The 16,709-nt window shown below is 33.8% G+C and overlaps 1 protein-coding gene across 10 annotated transcripts in view; it reads left to right on the top strand.

Moving 5' to 3' along the window:
* The window catches only part of NBEA (neurobeachin), a 726,466-nt gene that overhangs the window by 88,558 nt on the left and 621,199 nt on the right, over positions 1 to 16,709 (top strand). For all 10 annotated transcript variants that reach the window (XM_070049020.1, XM_070049018.1, XM_051831739.2 and 7 more), the window contains 4 exons: positions 4,239 to 4,339; positions 4,585 to 4,680; positions 9,049 to 9,170; positions 11,563 to 11,689. In XM_070049020.1, coding sequence (XP_069905121.1) covers positions 4,239 to 4,339; positions 4,585 to 4,680; positions 9,049 to 9,170; positions 11,563 to 11,689 — 446 coding nt within the window. Of the gene's footprint in view, positions 1 to 4,238; positions 4,340 to 4,584; positions 4,681 to 9,048; positions 9,171 to 11,562; positions 11,690 to 16,709 lie in introns of those variants that run through there.

Below are 16,709 nucleotides of genomic sequence, written 5' to 3'. Positions count from 1 at the left end.
TATGGGGTTGACAGGAAAGTATAATTTAAATGTTTAAAAATTTCGTGTATCTTCTATATGCTCTCCATAGAATTTATACTTGTTACAACTATTGTAATTTAAAATAGACAAATGGAAATGTATGGAATTTTTGCCTTTTTATTAATAGAAAACCTAAAATATGGAAGAAGACAAACTTTTTGTATTAGATGAACATAATTACTAATTTTGCTTTTCTAAAGTTTTTAAAAAATATCAGTTCAATAGAGTAGAACTACAAAACAAAAAATGAATAGTATATTTTATGTAATATACATGTTATACTTTTATAGAATGAGCCCTGTACAAAATTATCCCACTTCATGCTCTTCAATCTGGCATATATGTAACTATGACAGGAGGTACTCAAAACCTTAATATAAGCAAGTTATATCTTTTGGAAATGTCCATTGTACTTTGATAGTTCTTGGGAAAATTTTTGTATTAAATGTGAATACTATGGAATAGAACATAAAATTTGCCCAATATTTCAAGATACAGATACTTATTTTTTATGCTTGTTAGGAGTTATTTGAAACAATAGCTTTGAAATCTTTGATTGCTCCTTGCAAATTCATTCCCTGTGTGGTTAGATATACTTCACAAGATATCTTGAATGATGATTCCATAACCACAATTATTTTTTGAAAATAAGTTTAGAATTTGAAATCTTGATTATGGAGGCCTTGGATCTTCAGCGTTATGTATATTCTGATATAAAAATGTATTCATAAATAAAAACATGCTAACAATTCTTTACAATATCATATCTTATCCTTAAAAGTAGTTCAGATACCAAAGAATACTTCTTAAAACTTTGACTTACATATTTAATTAACTAAGATTTATGGAAGAAAACGGTAAAGAAAACAGAATGAAATGAACAATTGGCTAAAGAATATGTTGTTAATTTTATTGATTTTCCAGTAATTTTATTCTCAGAGAATATATTAATATTTCTAATTGTTTTCAAGGTGTTATGTTTCTTTTTTTTCTTTTTTTTTTAACTTTTATTTAATGAATATAAATTTCCAAAGTACAGCTTATGGATTACAATGGCTTCCCCCCCCCCCATAACTTCCCTCCCACCCAAGACCATCCCCTTTCCCTCTCCCTCCCCCCTTCCATTCACATCAAGATTCATTTTCAATTATCCTTATATACAGAAGATCAGTTTAGCATATATTAAGTAAAGATTTCAACAGTTTGCTCCCACACAGAAACATAAAGTGAAAAATACTGTTTGAGTACTAGTTATAGCATTAAATCTCAATGTACAGCACACTAAGGACAAAGATCCTACATGAGGAATAAGTGCACAGTGACTCCTGTTGTTGACTTAACAAATTGACACTCTTGTTTATGGCATCGGTAATCACCCTAGGCTCTTGTCATGAGCTGCCAAGGCTATGGAAGCCCCCTGAGTTCACTGATTCTGATCATATTTAGACAAGGCCATGGTCAAAGTGGAAGTTCTCTCCTCCCTTCAGAGAAAGGTACCTCCTTCTTTGATGACCCGTTCTTTCCACTGGGATCTCTGGGATCTCACTTGCAGAGATCTTTCATTTAGGTTTGTTGTTGTTGTTGTTGTTGTGTTTTTTTTTTTTTTTTTTTTGCCAGAGTGTCTTGGCTTTCCATGCCTGAAATACTCTCATGGGCATTTCAGCTGGATCCGCATGCCTTAAGGGCTGATTCTGAGGCCAGAGTGCTGTTTAGGACATCTGCCATTCTATGGGTCTGCTGTGTATCTCACTTCCCATGTTGGATCTTTCTCTCCCTTTTTGATTCTATCAGCTAGTATTTGCAGACACTATTCTTGTTTATGTGATCCCTTTGGTTCTTAGTCCTATCATTATGATCAATTGTGAACAGAAATTGATCACTGGGACTAGTGAGATGGCATTGGTACATGTCACCTTGATGGGATTGAATGTTTCTATTTAGTTTAATTTAGTGTTCTCTACTGGGGAATAATGGCTAATTTGATAAAAATGAGATTCAGACTTACAGAATATCTTTTAAATGAAGATATCATACAACTTCTGTAAATTCAAGAATTGTTGAACAAGAATTTATTTGTATAAAAGATTATGAGCACATGTTGTATAGAGCATCCTGTGATTTTTTAATCCTTATATCTGGGTGTAAACCCTTCATTTTTTTTTAATAATGTGCCATTTTGGAGAGTACAGTTTTGAGATTGATTCAGAATCATATATACAGTAGTTCACTGGTATGCAATTCATATGCTTTGGGACATAAAGGACAGATTGATAGTTCCACTGAAGTTCTTGTATTGAAATTTTTTTTCATATGAAGCTTCTTTATTATATTCTTCCTTATTCTAAGTAATAATAGTATTGATAACACAACATTTTCATTTATTGTTATTTTAAGCATTTTATCCCAAAAGAACTTGCTGATGGAATGATACAAGAAAAGAGAAAGGACATCAAAAAATTTTTTGTTCTAATAGAGAAATTAAAATTTAAATATTAAGTAAAAACCTGTAGGCACCAAAACACTATTAAGTTTTGATCTCTGATTGTGTTGTAGTATATTGAGTTGAAAGAAATACTTTTCATTTACTAATGTAAAAGTATCACTAGAAGTTGGTTAAACATTTATAGTAAGTTGATAAGAGAATTTCATAATATTTTTCCCTTTGAGAAATCTTGTTGTCCAGAAAAAAGACTTGTTATATAACAAAATCAAATTGAGCTGTAGGATTGTTACATTTACAATATATAGGGGATTATAAAAATTTTGTGGTAAAATACAAATTTAACAGATAACTGTGACGTACATAGGAGATGAGATAAATGTTTGCAAATAGAAATTTAGTTAAAAAGCATGTTTGTGTATACTAATTTAAGAAATCTTCTGTGAAGGTTGCCATTGCAACTAATTGTTTAAAAGTGCTTCATATTAGCTTAGGGTTTGTAAGGTGCTTGATCTTTATCTAGAATTGTTTCCTAGAAACATACCATCTAAGTTGTGATGAACTGACATCTTCATATGCTTTTATTATTTAAATGATGAAACTTTTGTTTCATTAACTGATCTTCCTCAAAAATGTCATTTCTACTGTTACAATTTTATTAAAGATTGCTTGCTGACTATGATGTTAGATAAGAATCAGTTATTTATTGATTAGAGTAGCCATATTAAATTTCTATTTTGAAATACACAAATATAAGTATTATCAGAAATCTCTTATTAATCTGTGATAGTGGATATATGTTTTTTATCAATAACAATTTTAAAATTTAAGCTTTTTGCTGATAAATTTTGAGAATACATTTATGTATTGATTTATAATAACTTGTGTAGTATCATTGGTAGGTAGTGGTTTAGAAATTAAGAACATGAATTATAAATTTTCATTTAATTTCTTGCAAAAATTAATTAATAGATGTATAGAGAAAGTAGAGACAAGAGTTTAAATGTATAATTTTTCTAATTATTTGTTGAGCTGGTGTATCTGTTATATGCATGTAAATACTAACATTATCATAAGAGATGTTACTGAGAATGCATTTTATCATACTTCTATTATAAAATAATGGGTAACACTCAGTTTGAATTCTGACTCTACTACTTGCTGGGTATATTTTTGTGCACATTATGGCCAAGTTGTCTGTATCACACTTTACTGATTTTGAATAGGAGAGAATAATGATAACTGCCTCATAGGCTTTTTATGAGGATTTGTGACATTGATATATGTAAACCGTTTGAATAATATTTCACATGGAGTAAACATTCAAAATTGTTGTTAATGGGCTAAGGAATACTTCAAAAATATTTTATTAGCAGTAGATAATTGTGAAAGAAAGTATAGTCAACTGAAATCTTTTCACTTGAAAATAACCAGAATGCAATGGTAAATCTTTGTACCTATACATTTTCTCTGCATACTGCAGTTATATGTGTGTATGTGTTCTTGAGATTTGTGAAATCTATTTTATATATCTTCTAAGAAAGCTTAATTGATAGATCTAAGGAGGAAAGTTCAGTAATTCAAATAAATATTTTTGATTATGTGATGACTTAAAATTATTAATTAGAATAGCTATTCATGAGAACTTCATTGATATGAAATATATATAAGTATTTATAAATGACAATTGTTAACTTTTGCTCTTTGAAAAAGTGTATTACCTTGACAGATGGCAGCTCATGACTAGAGTTCAGAATAACTTTATTTTCCTTTGAAGATCTTCTAGTTGATATGTTGGGGGTTCTTGCCAGCTACAGCATCACTGTCAAGGAGTTGAAGCTTCTGTTCAGCATGCTTCGAGGAGAAAGTGGAATCTGGGTAAGCTGTGGTCAGAGGGAGCAGCATTCAATATCAGTCCATTAATACTTCATGTTTAACAGTATGTCTCTAGAGAGCTGTATATTTGAATTGTAATGGAAATTGTATTCCTCTTAAACAGTTTAATAAATAATTTAAGGTGAAATTTCGCTTTAGTTAGAAAACAGTCCAGAGGCTAGGGTAGTATATTGGGTGTTATCGCTAAATTTGTACATTGACTTTTTTTTCTTTTTTTGTTTTCTCAGCCAAGACATGCAGTAAAACTATTGTCAGTTCTTAATCAGATGCCACAAAGACATGGTCCTGATACTTTTTTCAATTTCCCTGGATGTAGTGCTGCGGTAAGTACATACGTTTAGTACATATGTTTTAAGTACATATGTGTAATTTTTTAATTCATTTATAAGTTAAATCTAGTAAGGTATACTGCATATACCAAAGTTCCAGAATTTAGAAAGTACAATTTGATGAGTTTTGAATAGTCATGTAACCACTACATTAATTCTAGTTTAGAAAATACCAATACTTCCCCAAATTTTGCATTCCTATCATCAGTATATAAAAGTCCCAGTTGATCTGCATCCTGGACATATTGAGACTTTATAATTTGAGGCATGTAATTTTAATTTTGGATTTCTCTCAGGATTTATGATGTTGAACACTTTTCATGTGTTTATTGCCAGTTCTCATGACTACTTCCATAATGTTTGTGTTCAAATCTTCTGTTCATTTAAAAAAATTGATTCATTATTTTATTATCCAAAGAGTCATGTATTTCAGATGTAGGTTCATCTATTAGATGTACATCATCAGGCCGGCGCCGCGGCTCACTAGGCTAATCCTCCGCCTAGCGGCGCCGGCACACCGGGTTCTAGTCCCGGTTGGGGCGCCGGATTCTGTCCCGGTTGCCCCTCTTCCAGGCCAGCTCTCTGCTGTGGCCAGGGAGTGCAGTGGAGGATGGCCCAGGTGCTTGGGCCCTGCACCCCATGGGAGACCAGGAAAAGCACCTGGCTCCTGGCTCCTGCCATCGGATCAGCGCGGTGCGCCGGCCGCAGCGCGCCGGCCGTGGCGGCCATTGGAGGGTGAACCAACGGCAAAAGGAAGACCTTTCTCTTTGTCTCTCTCTCTCACTGTCCACTCTGTCTGTCAAAAAAAAAAAAAAAAAAAAAAGATGTACATCATCAAATATTTTCTCCAATTCTATGTTTTTATTTTCTTAGCAATATTTCTTAAGATACAAAAGTTTAATTTCTTTCATACTGTGTGCTTTTAGAAACTCTAAGAATAATCAATATAAACCAAGCTCACATTTTTTTTTCTGGTGTGTGCTTTCTTCTAGAAGTTGTCTAGTGTTAGTTTGTGTATATAGGCCTATGATCCCTTTTAATTATTTTCTCCTGGAGATCCATTTTTTTCTTAAGGTTTGTTTATTTATTTGAAAGGCAGAGTTGGAGGCAGAGGCAGAGGCAGAGGTAGAGGTAGAGGTGGAGGGGAGGGGGGAGAGAGGGGGGGGGAGAAGGGAGGGAGGGAGGTCTTCCATCTACTGGTTCACTCCTCAAATGGCAGCAATGGCTGGAGCCAAGCCAATCTGAAGACAGGAGCCAGGAGCTTCTTCTGGGTCTCCCAAGTGGGTGCAGGGGCCCAAGGACTTGGGCCATCCTCCCCTTGTCTTCCAGGCACATTAGCATGGAGCTGGATTGGAAATGGAGTAGCTAGGACTCAAATTGGCACCCATATGGGATGTGAACACTGCAAACGGCGACTTTACCCACTATGCCACAGCACCCACCCTGAGATCCAGTTTTGTTTTAATATCCATTGGTTACAGAATCATTTGTGTAAGAAACAGTCCTTTCCACCTTAGATTACCTAACAACTTTCTTGAAGAAATTAATTGAAGAATTATGTGGATCTGTTTCTGAACTCTTATATTTCCATCTTGTTGTCAATATCACATTATCTTTTATTATTGTAGATATATAGTTAGTATTTCTTGAAATTGGTTGCAAACACTCCATTGTTATTATTTTTGTTTAAAATAGTTTTGCTGTTCTAGATTGTTTATATTTATATATACATTGTTAAATATGCTTCTCAGATTTTATCCTATTATGAATTTGATTGTGGTACATTAAATCTATGAAATAATTTGGAGAAAGCAGATTATCTTGATATGTTTGAATCTTTCAGTTCAAGGACACAGTGTCTTCTTTTGTTTGGCTTTCTTTGTTTTTTCAGTGTTTTGCACTTTTCAGCATAGATCTTGGAAGGGTAGCCTTTCTCAAATCCTATTCTCTTTCTGTTTGTTTAATATAGTATTTGCATTTTCATTTAGGATCTAGTAGAATGGATAATGAAATAAATGTTGCAGAAAGTGCTAAGGTGATTTGTGTTGGATAAAAGATTGCATGAGTATGTGGAATAACGGGGAAAGAGGATACTTTTTCACATCTCAGAGCACTGTTTAAGCTAGCTTTGCGGATGTGAAAGTAACATTGATTATATTGCTTTTGGCAAAAGATTGAAAATATGACATTAATAAGAAATTAACAGACCTTGTCTCTTCTTTTGAGGAACAGTGCCTTTTATGGGGGAGGGGAACTCTTTTTTTCTTAAACTCTCTTACTTAGTGTAGGGTTAACTATACAATCATTAAGTAAACTGAAAATAGGTCTTTGTAAAAATTAAGAGGGGGAATGTTAGAGTGAGGAAGAGGAAGGGTATGGGGAAAAGTGTCATTTATGTTCCTAAAACTGTGTATGTGAAAAACATGAAACTTGTATAACAAATAAAATTTAAAAAAATTGAAACCAGAAAAATTAAGAAATTAACATTTTAGATTCATTTACTGTTCAATATCCTCAATTAATGTTTTCTTAGTATTTTTGTACTCTGATTCAATTTATAGTAAGTGCAGTCTGATTTAGAGAAACTTAAAGAGGTATTAACCAGTGATACACATGGCAAGAAAACAAAACCTTTTACTAGCAAACAAAACAACAAATTGCATCTTACTAGAAATGAAAAAAATAAACAACATATGCCCCATTTTAAAAAATCAAGAGGAGTTACATTGTTTCACAATAAAATTTTTTGAACAAATTGATATCTGAAAGTTCATTGTATGAGAAATTGTTTTTCGTTTGTAGGGTTTCACTCTGTTTTTGTAGTGTATGTGTCTGTTGTGTGCCCTTTGTGTATTTTCATGTATATATATAATTTTTTTAAAAAGCAAGCCGTTACAAATCTTGGCTAGTTTGAGATTCTTCATTGACCACATATTGAATGTTTTCTGTGTCTGAAGTCACAATGCTGGAAGGACTGCAAGGGATCTTCAAAAAGTTCATGGAAGAGTGTGTTGCAAAAGAAAAAAAAGAAAAATTCCCCATTTCCATGACATTTTTGAAGCCCTCTTGTAGATCATGCACCTTACTCTGGCAAAAATATAATGGTTAAGTAGATGTTTAAAAAAAGAAAGAAAAAGCTCATTACAGTAAGAGTTATAAGTGATATTGTAGACTTGGGTACTAACAATTATAGAAAAACAATGCAAAGAAAATTCAAGCTATGCTGAAGTGTAGAAAAATTTCACAGATGAAGGACATAATGTGGAATTGAGGAATAATTGGGATTTTGCTGGAAGGAGAATGTGTTTTGGAAAAAGCAACATGATGTATAAAAAAGGGGTTGTGAAAGAACAACATATGGTATATTTTGGAACATAGGTGATTGAAAAAAATTGAAATGGGCTGTTGGAACAGTAGTGAGAATTAAGATTGTTATATAACTTGGAGAAATTTAAACATTATTCTGTATGCAGAGGATTTTTGATATGGAAACTACTTGCTATTTTTGATAAACACCATTATTCTTGGAAGTATGTTTTTGATATAGCACATCGATTATAAAATTATAATGGGTTAAGGAACTTGTTTATTTTCTAGGAAAATAAGTACATTCATGCAGATATTTGTTGACATCAAGTCAGATAATCATGCACTTTCTCATTTATTCCTTAGAATGGCTAGATTTTGTTTGACTACTGCTATCTACTGAGTTTTGAATTATTCCTTTCCTTACTTAGGAGTAGATCTTAATCCTTCTAGGTCATAAATATCAATGGTTAACTTTCTGAATAATAAGTCTCAAGAATGTTATCATTAATACTTGTATTTCTTCATTATTGATTCCATTCACATTCTGTAACACAGTAATTTCTGGCACTAGAAGTTCAACTTCCCTTAATCAAATGAATGTAAAGGATAAAAAAGTGAAAATTCTGAAGCATGTATATAAAGGACTACAAGAGTGGACTTCAAAAGGTTCATGGAAAAATGAAACTTAAAGATGTTTAGTTTTGTACCAAGATGTCTTAGAAGCTGTCCATAATTTTTTCATAATATGTATATCCCAAATCTCTCAGATATTGGTGAAATTAAAGAGGAACCTTTTGGAGTACAGTCTGAAACCTACCTCATAATGTAGAGAAGAAACTTAATAAAGTCAGTATTTAGAAATATAATGTTTCTGTATTCAGAAAAATGCATGTATAGAATATTTCAATAAGATAATAGTTTCTATTTTCTGTATTTGATCATGATTTTTATAGTTATACTGCGATCACTCTTTACCTTAAAGGTCATATTTTACCTTAATCAACTAACATTTCCTTCAACTGATACTTTTGTGTCTTTTTCATTGCATTATAGGCAATTGCTTTGCCTCCTATTGCGAAGTGGCCTTATCAGAATGGCTTCACCCTAAACACTTGGTTTCGTATGGATCCATTAAATAACATTAATGTTGATAAGGATAAACCTTATCTTTATTGGTAAGTAATATGTTTAGTTTTAGGACTTTGGTCTTTCAGTACTTTATTCTGTAAATGTATGATATCAAGGCAACATATTATCACATGCACATATGAAGACTATGAAGACATAGCTAATTAAATTTTATTTATTTATTTTGATGTTGAGGTGACCTGCCTCATTATTTTTGTTTCCAGTTAAAGAGTCAAAGGTTACAGACCTTCTCTGTCCAGTTTGCTTTATTATAGATCAATTGCAGGGTGATTAGGATCTCCTGGTACTGATCAAGGAAAGAAAAATTCAGAGTCATATTAGACATTATTCAACTTGCCTTTTCTGTTGTTTTGTCCTATGAGCATAACTGAGATGTACTTAAAAGAATCATAATATAGAGTTAGAAACGTGCCAGGGGATCCCAATTCAATCCCATCAAGGTGCCATGTACCAGTGCCATCTCACTAGTCAAAGTGATCAGTTTCAGTTCATAATTGATCATAATGATAGGATTAAGAGTCAAAGGGATCACATAAACAAGACTAGTGTCTGTTACTACTAACTGATAGAATTAAGAAGGAGAGAAGGATCCAACATGGGAAGCGGGATACACAGCAGACTCATAGAAGGGCAGATGTCCTAAACAGCACTCTGGCCTCAGAATCAGCCGTTAAGGCATTTGGTTCTGGCTGAAGAGCCCATGAGAGTATTTTAGGCATGGAAAGCCAAGACACTGTGGCAAAAACAAACAAACAAACAAACAAACAAACCCAACCCTAAATGAAAGCTCTCTGCGAGTGAGATCCCAGCAGAAAGAACGGGCCATCAAAGAAGGAGGTACCTTTCTCTGAAGGGAGGAGAGAACTTCCACTTTGACTATGACCTTGTCTAAATAAGATCAGAGTTGGTGAACTCAAAGGCTTCCATAGCCTTGGCAACTCATGACAAGAGCCTCAGGTGATTACTAACGCCATAAATAAGAGTGTCAATTTTTAAATCAACAACAGCAGTCACTGTGCACTTACTCCTCATGTAGGATCTCTGTCCTTACTGTGTTGTACTATGTGAATTAACGGTATAGCTAATAATCGAACAGTACTTTATACTTTGTGTTTCTGTGTGGGTGCAAACTGTTGAAATCTTTACTTAATATATACTAAATTGATCTTCTGTATATAAAGATAATTGAAAATGAATCTTGATGTGAATGGAATGGGAGAGGGAGCGGGAGATGGGATGGGAGCGGGTGTGAGGGAGGTTAAAGCCACTGTAATCCAAAAGCTGTACTTTGGAAATTTATATTTATTAAATAAAAGTTTAAAAAATCATAATAAGCATATAACTATTTCATAGATAATTAGTAGAATGGGCTCTTTAACCTAACAGTGGTTTGCTCTGTAAGGACTGATAACTTGATAATATTAGTATCTAGTAATACACAGTAAAACATCTTATTAATAAGAACATCACACATTCATTGATGGCATTAATGTATGGATTGCATTTGAATTTCTTTATACATACCCATTTAATCCTTGCAGTGCCATGAAATAAGATTGCCTAAGTACTGTCTTAGCCACTTATTATTTATCCTTTGCTTTAGTATTCTAAACTGTAAAATGAACATCATATTAGTATTTGTCAGGTAGATCTTAATGAGGGAATAATATTTAAAGTACTTTGTACAAAGAGTAAATCAGAAATGTGAGTGTAGAGGCATGTGATAGTTATGTATGGATAGAAATGAGGGAGTTCTAGACAAGCATCTGAGCTTCCAAACATAAAAGGCGTTGAACTTCAGCATGATCATTTTGGGAAATCATACGTTTATTTCAATAATAACTTCATTTTGTAAAGCACTGATAAAATGAAGTGTTTTCTACATTGTAATTAAATTAATAGCTAGTAGGAGTGTTCTGTAAGAAAATGGATATATTTAATAGTCATATCATTTTTCTTAATTAAAACAAACTCCTTTGTTTAATCAAATTATTATCAAACGTGGCTTTGACTTTTGTTTTTTTTTTTAAGTTGTAAGGTATTTTCAAAGATATAGCAGAAAGAGGGCAAATTTTTTTGAAAACGTGAGCTATATGTAAGTGAGCTTTATGTTTGCTAGTTAGTTAGAAGTGGTCCTTAAATGTAGGTAAAGCCTATAATTGTAGTCCATTAATTTTTTATGTATTTATAACATTATAAATTAAAATATTAAAAGCTTCTGTAGTCTTCTATTTCTAAGTTTGAATTATATTTCTTTTGATTGTTCAAAAACACTTTAGACTTTAGTTTTATTTGATATGTGTTAAGCTCCTTGTATTCTATGAAAATGAGTTTTATTTTTATAATTTAGACTAGTAGGTATTAGATATGTTTCTTTTTGTCTGAGTAACTATTATATTGTTATTAAAATTTTTACAGTTTCCGTACTAGCAAAGGAGTTGGTTACTCTGCTCATTTTGTTGGCAACTGTTTAATAGTCACATCACTGAAATCCAAAGGAAAAGGTTTTCAGCACTGTGTGAAATATGATTTTCAGCCACGCAAGGTAGGTGGAAGTAAATATTTCGGTTCAAAATGACTGCCTTAAAACTCACCTATTATGACTTCTGTAATATTTTCTTTGACTGGTTTTCCTATGGCTTATAACGCTTTTCTTTTATCCTTTTCTGAATTATCTTTTTATTTCTGTGTCTGAATTTTGTCTCTGTAAGTTCAGACTTTGGACTTTTTGTAGTATGCCTCTTTCACATTCTTTAAGTCTCTCAGTCTGATCTACTCTTTGGCATTCAGCTAAGTTGATATACATAAATTCATTGAGTATTTACTGAGTATCAGACACTGTTCTAGAAACTTGGAATATGACAGAGAATGAAAGAAAAAACACTTCTGCTTTTTTAGCGTTTTGACTCCTCCTCCCCTTTAGAATCTCTTTCTCCTCTTTTTCTTTTGGTATCTGGCACAAACAACATTTCTTTGTTCCTTCCTCAGGAGCTTAAATCTTCAACTCCTGCCCCAATTCTATGTCCTATTTCATGGAACAACATTTTCATGGCATCCATCCCTGATTTATGATTTTTCCAGATAATCTTTCTCACAGCATTTTATTTTAGAATTTCTAATCACAATTCCTCTTTTTAAGCCTTTATTACTCCTTTATATGTGTGTTATTTGGTGACTCTTTGCATTCCCTCAAATGTCTCACATAAAACACTGAATCTGGTAGACTGGCAATAAGATATGGTGAATAAATGAATAAAATATGGCCTTTTGTTAGTTTTGTTACATTTCTCTGGACAGCTAAATACCTTGTAGTAGTTTATTTCCCAGTGAAATGAGATTAGTGGGGTATTATAATTGATAAATTAAAAGGAGATTGCAAGGGCCTTGTGGTAAGTGCTGCTCTGCTATCTAAGAACCTTTTCTATGTGATAGTAAGAGAAAAGGGTACTTCAGGACAATTAAAGACAAATAATTCAGGTTGTTGCTGTGTGATACCATGTAAACTCTAAAATTTGCCAGTCATTGTTGTTGTTGTTCTGGTACAACAATGTATACTGAAAAAATGAGTTAATACTCAGTGTTGTACATAGAAATTTAGAGCATTAACTATGAATATAAAAAGAAAGTTCATGCTTTTTGAGAAAGTGTTTTGCAAAGATATAATGGAAAGCCTGGTTTCTTAGAATGCTGAGAACTGATTCATTCTTTTATATCCTCTTTGGATCCTAGAGCTTTGGTATATATTACATAAGTTGTTCAGCTAAAATTATATTTAATATTTTACTCATACATTTTGAATATATTATTTGAAATTTTGTTATATCTATAATATTTTGTGTATCTATTAAATAGTATAAAATGTTTTAACAAATTCAGACATTTTCAAAGGCAGTCTTTTATGTTACTGTGATTGCAGTTCTAGAGTATTATTTTAGTTGAACATTTGAAGAATTTTTACTTTAATTACAATTCTTTGTTTTCTTCCTTTCTTTTTTCTCATCTCCCCATGTTTTTCCTTTGCTTTACCTCCTTCTCCTAATTAATTTATTCATTTATTTTTTTGACAGGCAGAGTGGACAGTGAGAGAGACAGAGAAAGGTCTTCCTTTGCCGTTGGTTTACCCTCCAATGGCCGCCACGGCTGGCGCACTGCTGCTGGCGCACCGCGCTGATCCGATGGCAGGAGCCAGGTACTTATCCTGGTCTCCCATAGGGTGCAGGGCCCAGGTACTTGGGCCATCCTCCACTGCACTCCCTGGCCACAGCAGAGGGCTGGCCTGGAAGAGGGGCAACCGGGACAGAATCCGGCACCCTGACCGGGACTAGAACCCGGTGTGCCGGCGCCGCAAGGCAGAGGATTAGCCTAGTAAGCCGCGGCGCCGGCCTCTTTTCTGCCTTTTCATCTTTCGTCCTCTTCCCTACTTCTTCTCTCCCCTTCCTTCCTTTAACAGTGTTTGAATTATTTTATAATGATATTTAGAACCAGAGATTCATACCTCAGTCTAGTTTGTTGGTTTCTGTTTGTCATGTGCTATGGATTTATAAATAATTGGTTCTTTTTAAAAAGTTCAATGGTAAACATCCCGAGTGGGTAATGTAGACTTTTCTTTAAGGAAATTCACTTAATCCCAGTGATTCTGACTTGTTCTCTGAGATTAAAGATTTTGTTTAATTCTGCAGTTTCAGTAATTCAGGCTTCAAGGAGAGGATTCTTGCTGCACTCTTAATGTTTTGGCCCATGAAGTAGAGCTTTACATAATATACTATAGAATAGTGGAAACCAGGGAAAACATTTTTAAAAAGCCATCCTAAATTAAAAGGTAGCAAGAGAAGATATATATAAATGTGCAACTGTGTAATTATATGTATAAGATAAATTCATATGTCATCAGCTGGAATTTTCTAGATCAATGTTCCTGCCTATTAACCAGAATCCATCTTTGTGTCAGAGTAGCCAACCATCTGGAAGTCCAGACTGAAGGAAACAACATCAGATGTAGATGAGGGCAAGTTAACTGCATGTTTGAGTCCTTGTGCTGCTTCCTGGCTCAGGGGACTTCCTGTGGTATATGTCAGTAAGATTATCAGGACGGACTACTTCCTACTCGTAAGACTGCTGCCTTACCATTTGTGGTGAATTGTATAACCATAACCTGATCATCTTCCTATTTTAATTATCTTAATAGTACCACTACCAAATTAAGTGAAAATTTGGAAATTATCTTAAAACCCCCTTTTATTTGTCAGTGCTTCCAATTAGTTCTGTTATTCCCTTTTCTTTTGTTTTACATTTATCAACACCATTGTGCTATTTCAGACTCACGTGGCTTCTTAGCTAAACCTTTTTGGTAATTTTTGATTGTATTCATACGTGCATAACTAGCCCACCTCCACTGCCAGGTATTTTCCTAAACTGTGGAGGTGATCATTGTACTTTACTGCTTTTATTTGTGTTTTATATACTCACAAAGGCCAAGTTCCTAAAAGTGTATCACAGATCTCTTTTCATTCTGGTCTTTTGTTCCTCACTACAACACTGAGAAGCATTTCTGTAAGTCTCTGTGCTGTACCATAAGATTCTTTACCTGTTGGGTTTCTTTCTTCTGTGTTCAGTTATTCAAAAATTCCTTTTTATTTTTCATACTTAGTATTACATTTCAATTCTAGTGAATTCTCATGTGGTAATCTTTTTACCCTGTTTCTCTTTCCTTTCTCTGTTTTATGTCAGTCTTTACTTCTTTTGCTTCTGAATCTTTTTTTTTTTTTTTTTTTGACAGGCAGAGTGGACAGTGAGAGAGAGAGACAGAGAGAAAGGTCTTCCTTTTGCTGTTGGTTCACCCTCCAATGGCCTCTGCGGCCGGCGCGCCGTGGCCGGTGCGCCGCAGCCGGCGCACCACGCTGATCCGAAGCCAGGAGCCAGGTGCTTCTCCTGCTCTCCCAAGGGGTGCAGGGCCCAAGCACCTGGGCCATCCTCCACTGCACTCCTGGGCCACAGCAGAGAGCTGGCCTGGAAGAGGGGCAACCGGGACAGAATCCGGCGCCCCGACCGGGACTAGAACCCGGTGTGCCGGCGACGTGAGGCGGAGGATTAGCCTAGTGAGCCGTGGCGCCGGTCTCTGAATCTTTTTTTTAAGATATTCACTGCTTTTATGTTTGATCTCTACCAAATCTTGCTGTCTTTATGTGCGTACAGATGAAGCATATATTTTTGCCCAGTATAAAAAATTATCTTGAATAGTAACAAATGTATAAATATTTGTTGAATGATCAATTTTCTGCATCAGATATGTCAAGTATAATATATCTTTTATCTTAAAATTCCTTCAGGCAGGAAGTCCTTGTTTATATTTAGGCAGTCTTCTATTCTGTTTAAAGACTGGTAAATTTCTAAAGGTTTTGCTTCAAAATATGTAGTAGTGACTGTGTTACCTAGATGACCATCTGGTTGACTGTTTAAAAAGCCAGCTGAGTTGATATACATAAATTTTTGTTCTTATACATGTAAAGTGCATTAAGATTTTTTTACAGCGTTTTAAGCTCAGTTTCTATGTCTTGGTAATTAATATAATACTTAGAAATTGAATGTTTTAATAAGTAAAGATTTTCCTCTTCTAATTTTATTATTAGTTTTTAAAAACTGTATTTGAAAGGCAGAATGATGGAGATAAATAGGGAGTGTGAGAGAGAGAGAGATTTTCATATTATTGTTCACTCTGCAAATGGTCACATTGGCAGTGGCTGGGCCAGTCCAAAACTAGGAGCCAGGAACTCCATCCAAGTCTCCCACATGGGTAGCAGGAACACAAGTACATGGACTATCCTCTTCTGATTTCCCAGGCTCATTAGCAGGGAGCAGGATCTGAAGTGGAACACCAGGACTTGAACCAGCACTCCAATACATGATGCTGGCATTGCAAGTGGCAATTGTAACCCCATATCTTAATGCTGGACCCCTCTATTTTGATTTTAATCAGAAGCAGCATACATGTTACTTTCATGTCAAGTAAATAATTCAGTTAGCAGTACATTAAATATTATCTAGAAAGAAGCAACTTGTGGGGAAAAAAAGCACGTATGTTAGGCATTTAAAGTGTTTGACCTGACTTTTTTTATAGTTAAGGATACAGTTTTGTATTTCTGCCTTCTCTGCATTGCTTAGTGCATATTTTTCTTTTATACATTGAAATGAATAAAACTGAATTTTGCTCACAATATTTTAGGCACCTTGAAATAACTAATATCATAGTGACTGAGAGTTACTGTAGGTTTATAATTCTCAGATTTATATGAAGTAATACATTAATATGAAGTTGATATGTTAAAATAATCTGTAGAACAATGCTTGCATTTATTTTACTTTTTGGAAGAGAGAACAAACATATCAAATTTTTCTTAACTCATGAAATCATATTTGTTCAAATACCTATAAATTAACTTACCTGCATTTTTCTATACTTTAAAAATATTTCTGTGTTCGCTGTTTTAGGCTTTGAATTCTGAAAACTCTAAAAATTAGATCCAGTAATTGTTAGAAAACTTCATCTCTTATCAAAGTTGATACTTAAA

Source organism: Oryctolagus cuniculus, chromosome 9 (genome assembly GCF_964237555.1).
Source record: "Oryctolagus cuniculus chromosome 9, mOryCun1.1, whole genome shotgun sequence".
Lineage (NCBI taxonomy): Eukaryota > Metazoa > Chordata > Mammalia > Lagomorpha > Leporidae > Oryctolagus > Oryctolagus cuniculus.
The sequence above is the reverse complement of the archived record's forward strand: the minus strand, read 5'-3'. Positions and strand labels throughout refer to the sequence as shown.